Source organism: Leuresthes tenuis, unplaced genomic scaffold (assembly GCF_036924035.1).
Source record: "Leuresthes tenuis unplaced genomic scaffold, fLeuTen1.0.hap1 SCAF_11, whole genome shotgun sequence".
Taxonomy (NCBI): domain Eukaryota; kingdom Metazoa; phylum Chordata; class Actinopteri; order Atheriniformes; family Atherinopsidae; genus Leuresthes; species Leuresthes tenuis.
This window is the reverse complement of record NW_027325365.1, coordinates 10,243,260-10,266,008: the sequence shown is the minus strand read 5'-3', so window position 1 is coordinate 10,266,008 and position 22,749 is coordinate 10,243,260. Positions and strand designations below refer to the sequence as shown.

Sequence of the window (22,749 nt, the reverse complement as noted above, 5' to 3'; positions counted from 1 at the left end):
GACACAGGGGTTGAAGTTGATGTGTCTCTGAGTTGGCAGCAGTGTTTGTTAGAGGTATTAATGGATGTGTGTGTGAGGGACAGATGGAATGACAGAACACACCATTCTAACTAACAACGCCGTTTTCACTCGGCTGATTCAGCAATGGCGGCTTGCTATTTAAAAGCACACACTAATGCAGCGCTGCGCCACCTGTTTGGGCCGTTATGAAAAGCAGGGACAGCACTGCTTAACAAACACATCTTTTTGCAACAACATATCATGACTGCAGACTGAAGAGAGCTTTTGTAACCATGTATGTCGACGAAATTGATCCAAAAACATCTCAAACTGCTATAGACTCTTAGTGTGGCAATTATATAACCAACAGCTGTGGGAAATTAGTGAAAAAGGACACACATCTCTGGCCAAATTCTAAAGTCACGCTTGCGTGGGTTTTTATCTCAGTCCACTGCAGCAATGCAAGGCCTGAATGCTTCCAATTTTGACGGCTGTCAGCTTCACACGTTGTGTTCACGCCAGTTTTTTATTGTGCTGCGCTTACTTATCAATTATCATAGGAATATGTCTCAGCATGGTTTCACACCAACTGCCACCGTCTCTGTGCATCGTGTGTGTGGAATTTCAAACCGGCTTCATATCAGCAGCAATACACTTTTCCCTGTAGTTTCTGCATGTTAGCAATACATTGCATACATGAAAATATATTGAAAATATATTATGTTGTGGAGCAAACCACAGTACAAAACAGTAGAGCATACCATCAAGCAACCACTTTTTGTTTTTCACTGGAGCCTTTTGTTTGAAAAGAAGAACTGCAATCTCATGTCAATACACAGGAGAGGCTTAGAGAGGCCAATTTGATCACTGGTGGCACTGAGAGACCACGATATCCCTCATTAACCCATCTTCTCCTCTCTACTTCCATCTTATCCCCACTCCAACCTTCTTACTAAATTTTCACTAATGGCCAGTTGTGGACTGAAGTGCAATCTTGTCTGTTTTGAGATTTAATTGGTTAAAATGATCTGAGAGGTTGTCCAGTGAGGGCGGTGGGCAGCGAAGGATCCAAACACAAACACGGAAAGAGATGAGGGAAAGTTTGAGGATTTCTACTTCAGTCTTCTCTCTCCCCTTCAGGCTCTCAATCTACCAAGACTTCAATATTTCATATGTGGAGATGTTGGTGTGCTGGAGTTGTTTGAGCGTGTACCATTGCTGGGTACTGTTGTTTACGCAGGCTGTGTGTGTGGGCTATTATTTATGGGAAACCACACAGCTCTGTCATAGCTGTAATATATGGATCTCCGCTCCCACATCTCCCCGTAAGAATAGAGGAGGTCCAAATCAAGGAATCTCTCATTCAAACTTACTCTCTCTTACACATGCAAACATTTGCGCATGTATTAACACAATAATGCTGGAAATACTTCTGATATGACTGCTTATCTATGTTGGTTTTTGAAAGCAGGATTGTGTCGACATCAGTTTGCACAGAGAGATTGATGATGTGTGCAGTCTACAGGCTGCGGTAAAAAATAAAGATTAGATAAGAACACACGAGCTGCAGCCACATTTTTAGAAGAGGTGTTTTTCAAACTTAATGTTCATTCATGCCTTCTGCTGCCCTGCAACAGCTACGGCTGTATTAGTGTCCTGAATTACAAATATTTTTTCAAGGGTTTATAGAATAGGAAGAATCTCCAGGTAAAAAAAATAAAATCAGAGCACCAGTGAATTTAAAATCACGGTGAGGAAACATGGAACTACTACTGCTGTACTCATTCAAAACTCACATGATGCATCAGATTGAAAAATAAAAGTCTGTGAAGCATAATCTTTACCTTTCACTCTGTTGGAGGAGCACATAATTCGTGTTCTTATCACGTTCCAGATGTGACTTGTTGTGTTGGTTTTTTTTTAATCCATGATCTAAATATATTATGACAGCAGTTTTTCATCAGCTGGAAGGATTTCATGACCTTCAAAGCCTTGAAGTGCTCCAATAGTCAGTAAAATAATATTTTTGATTTAAAAAGTTAGAGCGGGGCTCACTTCGCAACTATGCAAGTAGCATTCTGAGCGGTAAAATGACTGAAATATTCTAGAAATAAGCACCTAAGGAATAGGATGGTGGAGAAAGAGTTGTGAGAGCTTACCAGACAAGAAAAGAGCCTTGTCCACAGTGAACTCCTCCGCAAATCTGATATGGCAGAAGTTTTTCTTGCTTTTGCGTATAGCTGTGATATCACCGCACTGTCCGAAGACCTCCACGATGAGCTGCTCGGTGGCGTTCTCCGGCAGACCACCAACAAACACCGTCTTACACCCCGGAGGGCGCTCTCTTGTGGCTGGAGGGGGAAGGTCTGTTCAAGGGTGGAGGAACGAAATAGAGGAAATACAATTACTCTACGTTTGAACCATCACCCATCCATTAGTTATGCCTGCTTTAGTCTATTGATGACGCCGGGAGGGAGATGGAGCCCAACACCACTGACGCGGGGTGAGATGCCTCTGCTAGTGACCAGTTTATTACAGGCAACACAGACAGAGACGTGTGCTCACACTCATAATTACAGCCAATAATAAACACCAATGAACCTAACATGCATGTTTTCAGACTGCAGGATGAAGCCAGAGCACCAAAGAGAAAAAATGAGCTGAAACTTCTGTGAGGCCACAGCGCTAATCCCTGAAAAACTGTGCACCATAACTAAGTCAAATCATAAAATCCAAGGTGGGAATGATGAAGCTCAATGATGACATTCTTGAACATTTTTATTCATGTCAAGATAAAAATGTTGAGATGCACAGAACTGCAGAAATGACTCAGCATTCTGAGAAAAGTGAAATTCAATTTTGAGTGGGAATTATTGACTTTGAGAAGCTGAAAACAATAATGGCAGGAACGATTTTTGTTTCTTATTTTGGTTGATAGTTGTCGCAGGCTAAATTTCTTCTCTTTTTTCTTCAGAAGAAATATATATGCTTGTAGGAATAGGGAATGCAAGAAAATCCACCGAGCAAAAATAGTTTTTCTCTGCAAAGAGGAGGAAAAGAAACAACTGCACAGTTCAAAATGGAATGGGTTTTTATGCTGTCTAGTCTGCCCATCGGCAGGACATTTGTATCACAAATGCTTCAAAAGCTAAAAATTTTCTTTCTAAATAATAAAAAAATAAATAAATCAGCATCCCCATCCGAGTAATGACAGAGAAAGACAAAGTCAGGCACATAGGGACCACAAGCGACAAGTAAACCCCCAAAAGGCCACTACACTGCAAGTGACAATAATGAGGGCCACATTTAATGCAGGGGAAGAAATCCGTTTATCGGAACCAAAGACTTTCATAAACAAGCCAAATTGTTGAGGATGATGCTGCAAAATTGAATTAAGCCATATTCAAAACACAGCACTTATGACCTAAAAATGTTAAAGCTTAATGCATGAATAATGATAACTTGGAGCAAAATGCTTAGATCAGTTTTTGTTAGATAAATGTTGAAATCAGGTCATTCCAGGCATGAAAATGAAATCCTTTTGGCCAGAAAGTGATTGCAAATCCTGTCATGTGGAAGGTCCCCTTTACTGAAAAAATCACTTATTCAACACAGATGAGTGTTGACTGATCTAATCTCCAATAGATCGGGCTTCTCATCCATGATGAATGTGATTAGTGGGGTCTATGAGGAGTGAACCGAAAAATCTGCGGAACACTGAGGATGTTGCATTTCTGGATGTGTGTAACAGAGGCTTAGCATGCAAAGTTACAGCTGCTCTCATCCCAGTAAATATTTATGCTCGATACGGAAGAGAACAGGGTTGATCTTGGCTTGATACCTCGCACGTATAGCGTTAGGGCCACAAGGGCCGAGCGGAGCCATTTCAATATCTTTAGATGTCTTGTGATCAAAAGGATTTAAAAACCAAGGAGTTCTGAGGTGAACCGACTGCAGAGATAGAGACTAAGTCCCTTCTACATCCCTTACAAAAATATCCCACATCACATTCAAACTGTAATCATTACACTGTGTATTTATAATGTAAACAACATTGTGCAATATGTAAGCATGTAATCGACAGGAAAGAAAAGTTGGGGGAAAGAACTTTGTTTTTTCCAAAGATTTACGAGCTCATAATCCGTACTGCAATAACTGCCTGTGCTTGCTAGTAGCTCTCAGCGGCAGCAAATTCTGTCTCTAAATCCAATCCAGCACTTTCCTTTTCTTTCAACCTTCTTTGTGTCTTTCGCACTTCATCAAAACACACCCATGCGCCCCTGGCTTCCTCTTTGCGTGAAACGGGACTTTTAAAGCAAAATGTCGACTAAGGTTTCATGCCTTGACCACCAGAGTCGGCAGATTAAAACAGTTTTGAGTCGAGACGGACAGAAAAAGTAAAGGCAGTTCAGAAAATGCTTGCCACGGCAGGAAAAAGCTTTGCTGGCAGACAGAAGAAAGAGGTCCAAATGAACTGACCCTTTCAGTCCGCAAATGGCTGATAGAGCAGAGTGGACACAGAGGGGAGAACAGATGCCCTGCACCATCTTCCAAATGTGCCACGCTGTAAATTAAATAAAAATTGTTTATTGCAATGAAAAGTTTTGATTATTTCAGTCTGGTAATTGGTTGGAAGCTATTAAAACTCAGGGCTTGGATTGCATTTTGCAATTCCCTCAGCTACCTGCTGTGCTGAATCCCTCCGTTTATGGCAACCCACCAATTTATGCAAATGCACCACAAACAAGATTCAGATGAACTATTCATGATTTCCAGATTATAATAAATACATTAGATCACACACAGTAAGAAAACATTTGTGAATGGTCCAAGTGATTGCATTTGCATGCAAATATGATAAGCAGGTAAAACCTGTGGCTAAGAAAGGCAGGAAGAAGCAGCATCTTTTATAGCATCCACTGATGCCTGAAAGCATTTTAAAAGACTTTTTTTGAACCAAAGTCTAACACTTAAAAACCGTTACACAAGCAGTAAAAAGAAAATGAAAGCAAAACAGGAGAGGAGTAAAAACCCTGGTTTCAGGAGAGGAAGCATATAGAACGTATTTGTATAAACCAATCAACCGTAACATTGTGAGCACTGACAAATGAAGTGAAAATCACTGATCAGCTCGTCATATAGCACCTGGCAGTGGGTCTATTAGGCAGAAAGTAGATACACTGTTCTTGAAGTTTGTGTGTTAGAGACAGGAAAAAAGACAAGTGCAAGGATATGATCAACTTTGATAAGGGGGAAAAAAAGATGGCTAGGCAGCTGGGTCATAGCATCTCCATAACTGCAGCTCTTTTAAGATGTTGCCGTCTGCAGAGGTCAGGACTCACCAAAGGTGGTCCAAGAAAGAAAAAACAATGAAACCTTACAAGATCACAGGGAGCTAAGGCTGCCTGGTGCTGTCTGATTCAATAGAAGAGCTCCTGTAACTCATACAGCATGTTGGGTCTGTGTAGTTCCCATGGAGACCTGTGTTCACTGCCAAAAGCGCCTGCAAGGTGCATGTGAGTATCAGAACTGGACCACGAAGCAAAGGAAGAAGATGGCCTGTTCTGATGAATCATGTCGTCTTTGACATCATATGGACACAGCTGGGTCCAAGTTCCAAGTGAAGCCAGGAGGGGAAGACGCTTTTGCTGGGAAATGCTGGATCCTGCTATTAACGTGGAAGATAATTTGACAGGCGTCACCTGACCAGATACATCCCTGCCTCTTTTAGCAGTACGGTGCACCCAGCCAAACAGAAAGTTTGGTCAAAATTCTCCACACCTTAATGCAATCGAGCGTCTTTGAGAAGTGCTGGATAAGCTAATTGGATCCATTGAGCCCACACCTCCCAAAGGCTTCATGCCAGATACCACAACATACATTCAAAGGTGAAGTGGAGTCAATGTCTTGATGGGTCAGAGCTGTAGTACAAAGCCTTTCAACATATTTGACAGGTGGTCATGATGTTGTGGTGGATTGGTGCACATTAGGAAGAGATTTTACAAAACAAGCAAACAATTCCACTTAATCTTACCTAGTAAACCAAAAAACAACAACAACAACAACAAAAAAGAACTTAAGAAATGACCTTGTAACAGAGTCTGTTCTTGTGTATTGATTTATGATATAGTTACTGTACTGTATGTGTTCAAGTATATCCAATATGACTCAAGGACAGAGTTTAGGTGAAGTGGTCACTGTAAAGCCAACGCAGCGCTGTCCCACAGTCCTGCTGAGTGTGTGGTCTCTGGTACACTAACAAAGGTAATCCCCATCCATCACCTTTACTGGATAAACATCGTTTTCATGGTAAGGGGGGTGCCACAGTAGGGAAGTGTCAATCATTAAACTTCCCAGGTAGGTATTCCCAAGATTTTTACTCACACTCAGGTAAACCTGCTAAGTTTGTTTGTGTCACACATGAATAAATACGCACAACTGTTTCACTATCTTACACATTCACTTCACCAGTTGGCTTATGAAAAGTAGATAAAAAGTCACTCAACTCACAGCTGACTCTGGACACCAATGACTTGAACCACGGTCTCTGTTATGAGACTACTGAGAGCTATTACTGCGGTAAACCTTTTGTACCATATTAAATGTGTGGATTTAATCCTCAGACCCCACTTCAGTTGTGAAGAAGAGCATCACTTCTATCATTTTTAATCCTAAAAGCTTCATGGTAGAAACTTAGATCACACGAGAGTTTAGACATTCATCTTTATCAAAGCCAAATGGAGTGTGCTTATGTACATTATGACACACTGCTGGTACATGCTTTCATCTTTCAAACACAACAAAAACTCTTTCTCAGACTACCCTCAGAAGTTTGAGTGAGAGAGACCAGCACTACGTTGTTTGATGTCCAATGACAATCACAGTGAGTCCACAGGTCCAATGTCGTATTTCACAAAACATTGGGGGGGGGGATACTACTACACCACTTCATCTGAGATGGCGGAAGTGGTTTAGAGAGGGTGAATATGTGCTCAAAGCTGATTGTGAAGGATTCAAAGAAAGGGAAGATGCCATGGAAAAAAAGAGCGTGCTGAGGATGCAGACATATGGTGTGTTGAGGTCATTCACACAGACAAGATAGGAGAAGGAGCAGAGACGCAGGCGGAGGGCTGAGGGGGCTGTTGTTTCTCAGCTCCAAAGGTCAGTGAGAAAAGATGCTGCACGCCGTGACAGGTTGAGCGCGTGCAGCCAGAGGGTAATGACTACTTGTGATGGACACCATATGCAATGTGGTAGCCAAGACACCAGCGCTTTCCCTGTGTTGTTTGCGAAAAGCCTTATTATAGCCAACATAGGTGCTTGTTCCACTTTGTTTGGAGTGTCATACAGCGCGTGAGGAGCAATCTGCAACAGTAAAATGGTGGCACTGGCTCAGTTCTGAACCAATGGAGCTACAGTTGTATAGGTGATCTCACCGTTCTTAAACAGTAAAGCAGTGGCGCATACTTTTTTTTGGCACACAGTCCGTGCATTAACAGTGAGCCTCTGAAAGTTTGTTCCCGTTGTTTTTTCATGTTGTATTGCACATATTCTTATGCAAATACTTTCTGTGCTTCCTCACAGTCTGTTCTTAATGTCACTATTATGCATTCAAATGCTGTTTTGGCAGCATGTAGGATGAAATAATGGTTTGCTGCTATCACCAACATTGTAATCTCGCTCACCTGTCTGTCCTGTCCCACTGGGAGAACACACAGCTTAGTTATCCTCAGAAAGCCGTCTATTGTAACTTTTTTGTTTTTTTATATATATATCCCCAAGAAATATTTCCAATGAGCTATTCAAACCATGTCTTCAGAGATCACCAGATTTAGCTGGAGCTGCTAAATCAGAAAATAGTCGTCACTTGACATCACCTTGATTCCTCATGAAGTTCTCCTGCTAAACTGTGATCTGTGTGAAACTTATGCAACATGTTTCTAACTCCACGGATTTCCTCTATTTCGATGCTTGGTCCTGGCCCTTTGGAAGCAGTACGTAGTTAACTCACATGAGGAAATTCTACATTCAAAGCCAAATTCTTTGTCATTACATTAATTAACAAATAAGGGGGTGGGTGTGTGGACAGCATGGAGCTGAACAGCAGCTTTTCCTTGACTTGTGACAGAGAACGTCACTGTTAACTGCAGCTGTGATGGTTCATGAGCCAACAAGGTTGAGATGGAATTAGGTATTCCCTCTCATAATTAATTGAATCCGTTGGTGTAAATCATAAACAAAATTAGCGAGACGCCATTTCTTAGCCAGGTTTGCCCGCTTACCCAGGACTAATCTGTCTTGAGATTCTAAAAGGAGCTGCAGATCCCAACAACACAACTCTGCATCATGAAAAACACACAATCAACCAACCGTGATTATGTTTGATTGCAGTTTCCTTTAGGGAATTACTGATACCGGTAGGATGTCCATTGACCGCCTTGGCTTTATTAAGAAGAGTGAGCTCGAGACAGTTTTGTCTGTTAATTCAAAATAGCTGGTTTTGGGATTAAAAGTCTTGTCTCATAGTGAAGTAGATGAAAGAAAAAGAAAAAACAATCTCAAGGAGATACGGATCGAAACAGCAAGTGAAGAGTAGGAGTATTCAAAGTTAGAATATTAGGAGAAACATCTACAATTAAGTCTAAAACATATTATTAAGTCCCAATGTCACTTTTCCAAACAGGTAAGCATACAAGGGCACGTTTGTGTAAGGGAGTGATTGTGACAGGCTTCAAAGTTGCAGAGAAATCCTGGAAAATCCGATTCTTTTCTAAGAATGAACTCTTTATTTTTCTCTTTGCTCCTGAGAACTCACTAAAAATAGCTTTCAAGCACACTTAAACTCTTATTCCATCACCATATGGCGACAGTTTATGATGTGCAAAGCAGCTGCAGAGGAATATCTTTAAAAAAAAGCTGTACGGGCGACATTAAAGAAAACAAAAACAATATTTGCCTGACAGAACGCATGAATGCATGTTTTATTTTGTAAAAGAAATGTTAACTCCCAAATGCAACTGTGGTGAGGAGCTTCTGTTTTTATTTCACCTTGAAGATGAGATGTTGTTTGGTAAAAAAACAAAAGCCCCCCCAGTATAAACTTTTTTTGTCGATGGAAATCTGAAACGCCAAAGCGGGATCAATCAAAGGACCCCCCACGTCTCGTCCCCTCGCTCTGAATAATGAGGAGACGGCGGGGAGATAAATATAAGACAACAGCCTGCACAGCACGCCTATAGTCAGTTTGCACACAGTGACTTGGCCAGAAATTTCCAGTTTGGGAAAAGTCTAAACAAACATTTTGATAAGAGTCAGCAACATAAAATTCGAGAGAAACAGAGACACAATCAAATCTATTCAGAGCCGAATCACTCGAACAAATCTACATGCTGATGTCTGCAATAACTCACAGTGTCGTTTCATGTTTATTCCAGCATCCAGTGAAGGAATAGCAGAGTTAATCATTTTCTTTAAGCTCAAGAGTCAACAGCTTCTCAAATATCAACATTTACTTTTGTTATTGTCATTGTTCTTTTTATGGCAGCGTTATTTGGAGGTTCTCAACTATTTGATGAAAGACAAAAAAGCTATTTTAATGTATCATTGAGGCTTCTAGGATGGGAGATTTTTGCACTACTTTTAATTCACAGCCCAAGTTATGAATCATATAATCAAGAAATGAACCGGGAGATGAATTTATAATAATGATATTTATGAAACACTAACAAATACCACCTTAAATAAAAATATACAAAACAATAAAGAAGCTTAAAACCTCAATGTATAATACAGATTGATGAGTTGTATAGTTTGATTATTTTTTTTAAGCACTTGTAAAAGCAAACACGGGCTGTTGGGAGGAGCCAGTGAAGGAAGAGTATGACATCATGACTTACTGGGGTTGGGGGGGAACAGGGTGCAGCTCTTGCAGTGGATGATCTCTTTAACTACTGGTAGATCCTGGGAGACGGGCGCAGGCACCATACCGAGGCCGGGCATCATGGGGTTCATGGGGGTAATTCCAGCCATCATGCCAAGGTTGGGGTCGAAATCTAAAGGAGAGAAATGACATTTACTGAAAAACAATACACAGTGTTGCTTTAAAATGTGTGAAAATTTCGGCTGGATGCAACTTCAGGCCAAACCAAATCTTTTAAGTTGCATTTCGAACTGTTTGCTTGTCCCCTCTGTGATTCTTCTGTCAACATCAGTGACACACTCACAGCCCACACATCATGGAATACACAGGCATTCATGAATAAATCATTATCCTCAGCAACATGCATATTTCAAGAAGTTTTACCGAGTCACTCTTTCTCTGTCACCCCTCTTGTTTGAATGATGAACTTAAACACAATGAAGCTGGGCCTTAAACCTACATCACTAAGAGAACTTATCGACAAAACGCACACACAGAGGCATCAACAGCCACCACATGTGCCTTTTAGGTTTTTGTGTGACCGTATAGACTTTTTGAAATGGAAACAAAACCACATTTAAGTAAGAGTCTCAACGTCACCTGCAGAGGATTTAGAGTTGACAATTATGCCGCAGGATGTTTAATGCACATGCACCTGTGTGTGAGGATGCCAGAGCGCTGCTCACTGAAACAAATCCTTCACCAGAGATTATATGCTTGCCACAATTGACTAAACATAAGACAAAATCATTGTGACGCATATTCCAGCAGGTCGTATTTTTTGACTCTGCTGCACAGAATCAAAAAATGGAGGGCATAAATGGAAAAAAACATCAGTCAGACATGTCCAAACCCAAATCTTTGAAACTGTTCCTTAAGCTTGTTTGAAAATGTGCAACTGTGGCCATTTCTGTCAACACAGTGGAAGGCTGCAGCAAATACACTGAAATAAAAGCAGCAAACCAGAAAACTAAGCTCCAGCTACAGATGAAAACCTATTTTTCTTACAGTGTATATAATATGAATCACTGTGAGAGTGGTTGTGCGAATGAAATCATTTGTGCGAGTGAAAAAGGCATTTTGTAGAACCTAAATAAGATCAATAGTCCCTATATAAGAGTGGAACATTTACCATTTGAAAGAGCAAAGGTTTTTGGCACTAAAAGTTGACATAAATTTACTTGTACAAGTACAGTTCCTGGCACTGAAGAGGTGCTGCAGGAGGCAACACTTCCACAGTCAGCATACAAACTCCATTAAGGCTCAATTTGCCGGCCACGAGTAGAAGAAGGAGACAAAGGCACCATCAATGAACCTAAACAATGTACTGATGTGAACAAGGTTCGCAGGAAAACATATCTGAGACACCTAAAACCGAATCAGTATCATCGCAAGTGTTCATCACATAAAACTCTTTGAAGATGAACAGTACCTCGTGCTCATCAAAGCCACCAGATTTCTTTGGGGCAAAAAAAAAAATTCACCAGATATTCGAGTTGCTGACCTACAGCTGCTTTTGAAGGTTTAACTAAAGACCCAAAAATAAAAATAAAAAATCACACAAAACAACTGATGGAATCCCTATAAGTATGATACATACTTATGCTGCATCTAGATACTTCACAGCAACGCAGTTATTATTCCCTTTAAACTCACAGCACTGATATTGTGAAAAAGACCCTTTGCAGTGACAGAGTGAAGGTGGAACTACATCATAAAAGATCACAAAAGCCATGCAGGTTATTAAACCTTTTTTGTGATGGCTGTGCGGTTCATATTATCAGTATCCCTCGCATTTGGCGGTGTGTGCTGCCTTTGCAGACCAGTAATAAGCTCTGTAAATCTCCAAACCCACCGCATACACGAGAGACATCTTTTACACAAAAAATTATGTAAATTGAGGTAAAAATAATTTTTGTGTGCGATTAAATCATTGAAAAAAAATCAATAACCTGTATGGAGGCCGCAAACTCTTCTGGGTTAACAGATTTTAAGAACAGAGCTTTTAAACACTCTGAATGCCCTGAAAAAGTCACAAGCCATTCAGCGTAGGCATATTTTAACAGCCCAGCGTTAATGTCAATAAAAGGCATTTCATCAACTCTTTTTTTTTTCTCTCCTTTGATGTTTTTCACTCAACACCAAAGAGTACTTGATACAAACAACATCAAACCACGGAAATACAGAACACACACAAAAAAAATGTCTTTCTTTTTTATTTTGGTAACACAGCGACATAATGAAAGAGACTTCTGGGTCACAGGATGAAAAGTGTCAAACCTTGTGAAATTTCTAAGTTTTTGGGCATAAAAGAGTTTACCATGATTGGATTTTTATATCAGCAGTTTGATATTCAAATTCAGAAAGATAACCACTGGGTTCCGACTATTTTGATTTTCAAGGGCAATAAATCCAGGGGAGAAAAAATGTATTTAAATCTTATTCAGCATACAACATTAGGCGGAGCTGGATGGATACTGTAACATTTACTCAAAGGTGATTTACTTTAAATACACTGTAAATGGCTGAATGTAATGACACTGAGAAAGGGAGAATAAAGACATATTTGCACGATCAAAGCCATGGAATAGGTCCCTGGAGCAGGACAGGATGCAATAAATATGTTTGACTGATAAAACTGGCTTAAGAAAAATACTGAAAACCAGACAGAGTAAAGAAAACAGAACCAAAAGGGGAAAGAAAAACTCAGCATAGCAAGCTGTATTAATGGAAAAAGGATCAAAGCGATACATCTACTCGTGATGTCACAATCAGTCTAACCAGGAGTCAAAGTGGGAGGAAACGGGTGATAAGCACCCTTGTTGCCAGGCGATTGATGAGTTCTCCTGCATGTTAAAAGAAAGATGGAGAGCAGGAGAGAAGATAAAATACATTGACTCCAGTACTGTGTGGCAGATAACCTCAATGTAAAATGTTTTGCGTTGAAAATAGCAGAGGAAACTTAACAGATGTACACACCAAAGCAAGATTCAGTGTTGTGGGAGGTTACAGAGGGTAAATATACCCTGGTAATCAGACTTCTGGAAACACCCCATTGTCTGACAAACCAAAGCTCTATTGCTTGATTGGTATAACAAGAATATATACTCATGAGCCCTTACATTGATGCAAAGCAAACTAGATTTTCGCACACATGGAGAAAATGATATGGTTACATCAGGGTGCTATTTCACCGCAGTGCTGCTCGTTTTCTCACTGGAGCGAGCCTCGGTGTGTGTGAGTGTGTGTGTGTTCGCCATGTATTTATCCTCGACCATTAAAAGCCTGAGACCTGAAGCGAGTATGCAGCAGAGCTGTGTGTAATAAAGGAGATTATTTACTTCTTCCCAAGCATTTCCAGCTCTCATCTCCATTTTCAACAAAATAGCTGGAGGACATGTTTCATCACTGACAATCCATTATTTCCTCCCTCTTGCAGTGCGTCTCATTATAACGTATGCTGTAAGTGGACACCAGATGAACATGTAGTTTTCTGCATATATAGCCACATTAACTACGTTAGGTTTTGCTATTCTGTACTGGATTTGAATTTCTAAGAGTTCGGAGTGCACCATAAGTCAAGCCCCGTTCACGTGCATTCGTAACATTAATGGCTACATTTAACTCCATTAAAGTGACGGCATTCGGTCATTCACACACGGGTCGCTACCCCTGCTGATGTTCTTCAGCCTCCATTTAAACCTGCCTGTGAAAGAGGGTGCATAATTTGCAATTTATGTGGGATTTCACACAGCATAAATGTAGGTTATGGCTTTGAGGCCGTCTTTTGTTGCCACAACATGTAAGCATCCCGACTGCACAGTGGCTGCGTAAAACACAGCGGTGCTGGATGGAAGTACGGGAAAATATCCCTCTTCTACATGTTTAAGCTTATTGAGCAGTCAGTGTTATACTATTAATTCCACTAATTAGCTGCGTGGCTATTATCAGCTTGAGGAAAAGGTTGTTTATTTCACCTGAGGACATCGTCTCCACACAGCGGGTTGTCAGAAGTTAAGCTGCATTTCACACAAAATTCTCTGAGTCCGTCAACTTTTACTTTTGCCTTATGAATAATTATTAGGCTGTAACAAAAAGCAATGAATGGGAGCAACTGAGATATAGATAAGTAGTCAGAGAGTGAGCAGAAGCTTTTCTCTCATTTATTTATCACAGATGTTGAGAGAAACTCTTAGCTAACTACGACAGATAAAATAAAATCATGATGAGGGAGAGTTTGAACAGATTCGTTACTTACATACAGTATATCACCAACAGGTCCGACCTGGCCAGATTTCTGTCTGAAGATGTTACAGAAAAGAACCAAGAGGGTAGTTCACACGTGACAGCCACATGCTCAGTTGCTACAAGATGAATAGCAAACAGTGGATGTGTGACTTATACAACCAGCTGATCCTGGTGCTGTATTTGCATACGTGTAATTATAGAACCTGCGCATAGAGTAAGAAGTTGTCAGAAGTTGTTTCTCTAGTATGTGTCAAAAAAATATATAGTAAAAATGTTCAAATATCTACCAAATACAAATGGAAAGTCATCAAAAGCAAGGTATTACCTCACATAACATTTTCCAAATTTCAGTGCAAGCTACAAGCTTACAAACTGCTCACAAACCCACACATGCAAATCTAGCAGGCTGCTTATTCTACACAGGAGGGAGCAGAGCATCTCAACAAATGTCTAACAGTGTTAGGTACAGAACAGAAAACTAATGATGTCTAAACGTAGCTGTTGCCACCTTAAGGAAACTCCAGTTTGAACCCTTCTTTTAAGCATGCTGGAGTGGATCAAGTGGTCAATAGCAAAGCTGCTTTAGAAATAACAGACAAGTTCGAAGTTCAAATGCTAAGGTTTTACAGAACATAAATGAACATTTATTGTCAATTTTCTTTTACGGTTTGCTTTTCAACGTGGTTAAAATACGTACACAGCTCTGGTCAGTCATGTTCGTTCCATTAACCAGCAATGTCCTGGGTTTAATTTGACCTGGGTCAATGTATTGCTTTCCCTCAGTGGAGTGAAACCATTAGAGTAACAGAAACACGAAACAACTGTGTTAAACACGATCGATACGATTTTAAAATCAATGTTCAAATTACATTTACAGTAAAACTGAACACGTGAGGGGAGATTGATATCAAAAAGCAGCTCCTGCCATTAAACCAAGGGATATACTACCATTAAATATAAAGAGGCTAAACAACTGGGCAGCTCAGCTCACATCATATAAAGAGAAGAACGGCTGATAGAGGTACTTTAAATCACATTTGTTTCATCAATAACTGATCTCATCTTCAAACCTTTTTGACATAAAATATAACAGATTTATTATTTCAAAACTTATTCTAAGTTCTGAACATGTATTTTGTCTGACTGATAGATGTTTGAAAACTAAGCTTCTGGACCAAAATCCCCACCATTATGTGAACCGTATTTAACCTCGTCAACTACAAACGATCAGCTCATTAACTTGGTGTTAAAACTAACAGGAACCAGGTAAAATATAACTAAAGAGCAGGAAATAAACGGTAATATATGATCAGTTGTTTTATTACACAACTGGCTCATTAATCAGTATTTGCAGGCCTGTATAATTGACACCACAGATGCCACCTGTGCTGTTAACTAATATTCTGTGGCCTCATTGAGAGAGAGGAAGGATAAGACAGTGCGCCTCAGCAGAAACTCCACAGAGAGGTAGAGAGCAAAAGGCTCCTCTTGAAGGAGAACAACAAAAGAAACCTGGGGCTGGGTCCTCCCACACACGGCCACGCATCTGTCTGATCCTTTTTACCGTGCTTGTCTATGAGTTTTACTTTTTCATTTTCCATCATGTTGGAAGACTGAAATTCCGAAACATCTCTTTGCCAACGTGTCTTCCTTGTACAGCAATATGTACGAGCGTACAGGCACACGTATATGAAAAGTTGTCCTCTAAGAACACACACATGCCTCTTCCTTTCACCTTTCGATCACATCCTTTTGATGCATAACAGTCTATATGCTGGAGGATTGTTCAAAGTAATTACACTTTGAGCAGACTGTCAATCAAGATGTGCAGATAGACCAAAAAGAAAAAAAGAGGGGGGGGGGGGTCCCTGACATTTCACTGTGTGAAGCCCCCAGCTATTAATGTCATCCTCCCCTCAACTCCCCCTTTTCTCTACTCAGATTTAGAACATAAATGTCCCTCCTAGCAGTCTGCGGCGGGTGGGAGGTTGAAGGGAAGACAGGCAATTGCCATGAGGCATGCTGGATAATATTCTCTAATGAGGCGAGCTAGCCATGCCACCTGGAACCCTACCAGTGGCTGCCTCTCTAAATCTGCCAAGAGTCACCCTCTGTGCATTTTCGTATGAACATCTCAAACTTTATTTCTTTTACAGCGACAGTTTTTGAGTGCTGCAACCTGGAGGATGAATAGAAAAACTCCCATCTGTCTGAAAAAGTTACACAGTCTCCCAATTTCATGTAATCTAAATAAGAATCAGCTTCTTTATGTTTCAGTGCAGAATACATCCTCTTAGACACCTCCATACTCGGATCTACACAACAAATCTAGTTATTAACAATATCTGGCACTACAATGGGTAAATATATCTGATGCAACTGGAAGTAAACACAAAGAAAAGTCACAGCTGCGCCATATTTTTCCTCGACATTCTGTATACTGTATAATGTAAGGAAATCGTCACCTCCCCACAAGGGAGCCTGTCCGCCTACAGGCCGCCAAAAACCTCTGGCATCAGACCAGAGCAGATCCAGAGCAGTCAGCACACAGGGACAAAGCTTTCAGCCCAAGACTTGAAAAATGCTTACAGCAAAGGAATAACTGTCATTTAATGTATATCCTGATGCTAATCCAGGTAAGCCAGCGTGTGAGAATGAGCACGCTGTGATTCATGTCATCAAATCCTACAAGAAGCAATGTTTGAAAGAGTACGCAATGAGGTGTGACACCCAGTTTTCATATATTCCACTGTGTGTGCAGTGTTGCTGGGTTTGTGGCGGCTGTGAGGAAGAGATGAGGGCGAGTGGGATGTAGCAGACAAAGGGACGCTTGTTTACTCCGTGAACACTTGTCTGCCCCTGGAGGCTGCTTATCTATTCTCCAGAGTGTATGAGCACGTGTGTGCATTCATGCAAAAACTATATGCATCTAAATTAACTCTGATAAACTTGCAAATAAATGAGCGTGAACAGCTAAAAGCTTTTCTTGGGGTGGAATGAGTGTGAGGTGAGCTCGTTTAAAAAAGAAAAAAAAAATTCTACATGTTTTCTTTTTGCTGGAGAGCTGTGGCGACTTAAAATGTGAGAAAACCACAGAGGCAAATCAAAGCCATCATTCCAGCAAAAACGGATAATCCCTTATTATTGTTACATGTCTGAGATGCTGTGGGAGTACTGGGCCACTGTGCGGTTACTGGAAAGGCAAAACAGACTCAACTGTCAAGCTTAGACGAACACAAAAATGGGAAATCCAGGTGACAGTAAAAGACAAACCAATACTGTGAGGCCTCACTAAGTCCAAAGGGTGGAAATCTTTAAGGCGCTTAACGCAGTGTAGTCCAATTTGGGAATTTAGTCTTTTTTAAAACCATTCATCTGAATGTTTGTTTGTTTCTGTTGACTTTTGCACCCTTTTCTTATCTTCCCACAGCAAATAACTAATAACTGAATCATTGCAGGGGAAAAAAACGCTTTACTGCACCCTCTTTTATTACTGGGCGGTATTGTTTTGAGGGCTCTGTGTAGTCAGACCCTGTTCAGACTCTTGTGCTTGTGGCCATATTGGTTTTACCAACTCTCTGAAATGGAAGATGCTCAGAACATGTAATTAATTGAAGTTCAATTAAATACAATACTATAGCTACTTCTGTAGGGACGAATGCTTTCTCTGAAACAGTTGCAATAAGCTATACCACTGTTAGTGAAAGACCATTTCATGCAACTGGTACATATCTCAAGAATAGTCGATATTTGAACTGGTATGTAAAAGATGAACTAAATCATCAGAAATTAGGGAAAATTAAAAAATAAACTATTAGCCTTGAGCGACATTTCAGGGTTGGGGAGGGATGCCCTGTGATGAGAGGACGGAAGCAGACCTACAAGAAATGACAGGAAAACGTGTCTCAGCACATGTGCAGTCCAGTTTGCTTAGGTGCTGATAAAAGAGAAACCGCTGAGGCGCTGCATCCCAGTCTTATAATGATTTTGCTCATGCTGCTGTTTTTTTTCCCCGGCATCACGTTGGTTAGATTGTTTGTGACAATAACAGAAGCAAAGAAAAGATTTATATAAAAAATAAATAAATAAAAATATGTGATGCTTCACAATAGTGGGTAAAAAAAAACTACTACTGTTTTACTTTTCTGCAAGATATTCAATGCACAATGAAAAATAAAACAGATTCTCAGCAGACGACCTGACAAGTTTAATAAGAAAAGCATTTATTTGAGAATGATTGAGGCGACGTTTGAAATTCTGTATCACCATAGAAAAGAAAACTACTCTTTAAGCTTTACTTTTTAATCCAACTTCAACGGTACACGATTGGCTTTTATGCTCCAACTGTCTCCTGTTTAATGGAGTCTTAATGACCTAATAAGAAACTGCACAAGCCACAAAGGGTGGGTTTTACTAGTTATACTAGTGTGGACTTCAGATCCTACCAACAGTATAGAGAAGCTGGCTACACATACTACAACAGCAACACAAGATATGCAGGCTTAGATAAGACAAACCATGTCAGGAGGTCTGCACTTTGAGAGAAATGTAGAGGAGGAACTCAACAGCTATACATCTGCTTCCACTTAAAGTCTACATGTACACGGGAAAACAGATGGATGCAGGGGAAATACAAGGTGGAGACTACATTACTTTTTGTTTCTTCTTTCAGATGTCAAACAAGTTTGAAACCAGATGTTGATTCCTACTGATTCCATTCACATTATATCAGGGATTTCACTCACCAGACCACAGACACCAAGAGGTAAGTGATGCTGCTATTGGTCATTATGACTACATCTAATCAAAACCATGCCGCCATCCATCAGAAAAGAGGTCACCTTACCATTCACATTAATGGTTTCCACTAAGTTAAACATTGGCTGTGATATATTCACCAACGGGTCTGTGTTTAAAAAAAAAAAACACTCCACATGCAAAATAGCAAGATTTCTGGGAAACTGGCCCTGTTAAAGTTAAGCAGAAAAGCAAGAAAATCCAACTACAAGTGCAGAGCTCACAATCAATATTTTCTCCAGAGATACAATGGGCCCCACCTTCCCTGTCACATGTGGGTCAGATTCCTTACAGCCAACTGTCCGGAAGTCTGGCCTGCAGATCATTGATGTTTTGTGGAGGTTGCTTCCCAGCTGAGTTGCTGGTTGCCCCTTATTGCTCCCAGGAGCTTGGCCTCATCAACACTCTATGTTACCCTCTGGCTCGGTCTCCAAGCCGCCCTCTCTGTTATCCCACCTACTTGGATCTTCTGACTATGAATGTACGACTTGATATAAGTTAGTTGACTTAGCTGACTACTTACTACTTTGACTTTTTTACTACTTACAGACATACTACACAAGCATTGGTCTTGAAATTTTACTTATAATTTGCCTCCGAGGGCTTCAAAGTATGCAGAAACTAGTAGTAACTCAACCTTACTGCATTCAAATTAAATTTCAAAGGAGCCAGTTCTTCAATGCAGGATGATACCAGTGCAATGTGCTGTCAGTGTGTTGCATTGGCCAGCTGCTGCAATGATAATCAATGAACAAACACAGCAGAAATCAAGAGCACATTTAAGTAAAACCTTTAGGTTCAACTTGACCTGGTGAGAAGTACAACTCAAAAATCCTCAATACATTGTACAAACTGTGTAAAATCGCTACACAGTGTGAAAAATCCTGGCTCTGTCATGTGATCCGAGTCTCATCTCTTCCTCTACTTCTCTAACACAAACATACACCAACAACTTTCTAATATACACAATCGTGCTCCGTCCATCTATAGAAATAAAGCTGTCATCACTGTAGATGTGCACCAGTTTCTGAGGGTGCAGAGCAGAGGGTTCTGGCCACTGTGGTCCCTTTATTTAGCTGCCCGTCTGGATAAATATGACCGGCGGGGGACAGGAAAAGACTGTGTGAAAAAAAAATACTATCCAGGCTCACAGGGGATGAAACAAAGGAAAACTTTAATGTGCAATGAAAGCGTTGGGGGACCGGTTGTATCTTTTAATGAACGAGCCTAAAACTGACTCAAACCCTCTCCGCGTAAATCTGCATGCAGGAAACGCATGACTGGGTGTGCGCACGCACAAGGGTGGGACAAAAATCAAACGGGCAAAGACAAAGAGTGCGACAGCAAATCCTCCTCTGATGTTTGGAGGTGAAACAAAAAAGAAAAAGATGATGTACTGTCATGATGGGGAATCAATAACTAATCCACCTGGATTACTTCAAAGCCAACGGTGCCCTGGGAACAAACGCTGGCTGACAGGCTACCATAAGACTTTGTGACATTTGACTGTGTGTGCGTGTCTGTGTGTCTGTGTGAGTGTGTGTGTGCCAAGAGCTTTGTGTTCAGACTTCACAGATGAGTTCATAATGAAACTGGGCTGACTACAGAAACCACAAAAAGGCAATAAACAGGGAGGTGCAGGCGGCGTAATTTACTATAGAACTCAACAGTTTATGAACTTCACAGTTAAAAGGACAAGGAGCTGTTTTGGCCTCACACTTTGCTGTAAACAGTGCAAAAGAAGCAGCCTACCACATAGAGCCTGAGTGGATCTTTTCCCACAAATGTATGACTCCTCTGACTCAAAAGTGAAGCTTCTTTTGACCCGAATGATAAATAACTGGATGAAGATCACTTATATAACAGCACCCCATTTATGAAATTCAAATATCTGTACTATGTTTACTCTTTATTTTGGTCACAAAAAACATTTTTCTTTAAATTTAAGTTAACATTGCTGTTATAATTACCTGTCAGCTGTTTGACTCGATAGTCTGAGACATGAGGGCAGGCAGCATGTCCTCTAATGTTGCTCTGACTCACAGCAAAGAAGGAAAAGAGAAGGAAAATAGGAAGGTAGAGAGGAAATATAGAAAAATCCATCCATTCTCTTAGGTGATCCATGAAGGGAGTCACAGATGTTCACTTCATCATTGTCTCTTATCTTTTGTCCACCTATCATCTTTCTGAATGTGCCTCTGGCATCGGATGAGTCATACAAGTTATGACTTAAAGGCCTAAAAACCTGCTGTAGGCCCACACATCTGATGAGAGCTCTTCTTAGTAAGTGGTCTTGAACTAATGGGGCCTGACCGACACCCATCTTCCTCTGCTTTTGGTTTATTGGACCTTTTAGGAGAAGTCACCTCTTTGTTTCTTTGATTTGTTCATAAGGTCAGGTAGACATGCGCCTCGAAAAGCTGAAACAAACTACAACCTGATGGTATACGAGCATCGAGTGCTACATCGACGTTCGAGCTGTGAGAACTCAGATTTTTCCAAACATGTAGACATACACTTTGGAAGAAAAAGATATAAAACTTTCTGATAAAATGAACCCAGATGCCCCACTTTTGCCAACATCTGTCACTCAAACTATTCAAAACTTTGAAAATTACTTCAACTTCAACATTACTGGCTGGTCATTTGTCTGGACCAACTCAACTCCATCTCTGGACAAGTGGAAGGTCTTGTGCCGTTATTAGGCAAGTGACAATTAATGTGATTCCTTTATACATTTGGTATGGAAAACTGTGCTATTATCTTTAGCCGTCCTCTGGTGAGCCGTCCATAATGGTTTGTGTCGTGGCTGTCTACCAATGACGGACCATAACCACAACTTGTGGAATAATCAGACTCAATTTGCATTCTCTGTCACATAGTGTGAGCAAATGGCTACACTTGGATTTAAAATATTCTTTCAAACGCGTGAGTCTGACCAAGTATGTGAGCAAAACCGAAAAACGAACAAAAACGCAGCACGACATGACAGTAGGTGAAAGTAAAAAGAGCAGAAACACCTTCGTTTTCAAACACTATTCTATTATCCATCGCAGATGATGAGAGTAAGACATGGACAATGAGTCAGAATAAGTGAAAACACCTGTGTGAGTCTGCAGACCCTGTTCTGAGCTGTTGTATGTATGTCTTTTGGCTCCCAGATTAAGTGTCAGAGCAGTTTAATTGACCTTCCCTCACAGCAGCATCTCTCACACAGGTGCAGCCAATAACATCACTAATTGCTGCATTTCATTTATATATGCCAGTGTCACTGTCCTTATGGCACACATGCTGGATCACCGGCATGCCCTTCATTAGCGTTTTTAGTTACTCCATTGCTTTTCCTGCTATGGAGTTAAATGGGTGCTGTAAAAAGGCCTTCAACAGCAGCGAATAAAGTTCAAAGGGAGAATCTCTGTAGGAGATCATCGGCCCCCTGCATCAAACATTTCATCTGAAATGCAGAGTCCGGGAAAGGTGTGCTAATGTCCAATCTAGATCCTACATCTTCATCTGCGAGTGAATTTTAAGACCTGCGTTTTGTTTCTCTTTCCGTTTCTTTTCTTCTTTGGTTTGATTTGTTTGGGCAGATCTGAGCATTGTAATTGTATCTGGATTTTGAACAAAACGGCCACACCAAAACGCTTCACAAACTGGATTCAACCCTAACACGATCCAGCTGAACGCGCTTTAAATTCTTGGATGCAGCTGAGCAAAATCTAGAGTTCCTTAGAGTGAATGTCATTCAGAGTTTGACCTGGACGAGCAACACAGTTCATTGTTCT

General features: G+C 40.6%; 1 protein-coding gene across 1 annotated transcript in view; it reads right to left on the bottom strand.

Moving 5' to 3' along the window:
• Positions 1–22,749, bottom strand: part of enox2 (ecto-NOX disulfide-thiol exchanger 2) — a 107,362-nt gene that overhangs the window by 27,300 nt on the left and 57,313 nt on the right. Inside the window, exons 4-5 of the mRNA XM_072395370.1 lie at positions 9,897–10,052; positions 2,160–2,366 (exon numbers count right to left, since the gene is read on the bottom strand). Coding sequence (XP_072251471.1) covers positions 2,160–2,366; positions 9,897–10,052 — 363 coding nt within the window. The remainder of the gene's footprint in view (positions 1–2,159; positions 2,367–9,896; positions 10,053–22,749) is intronic.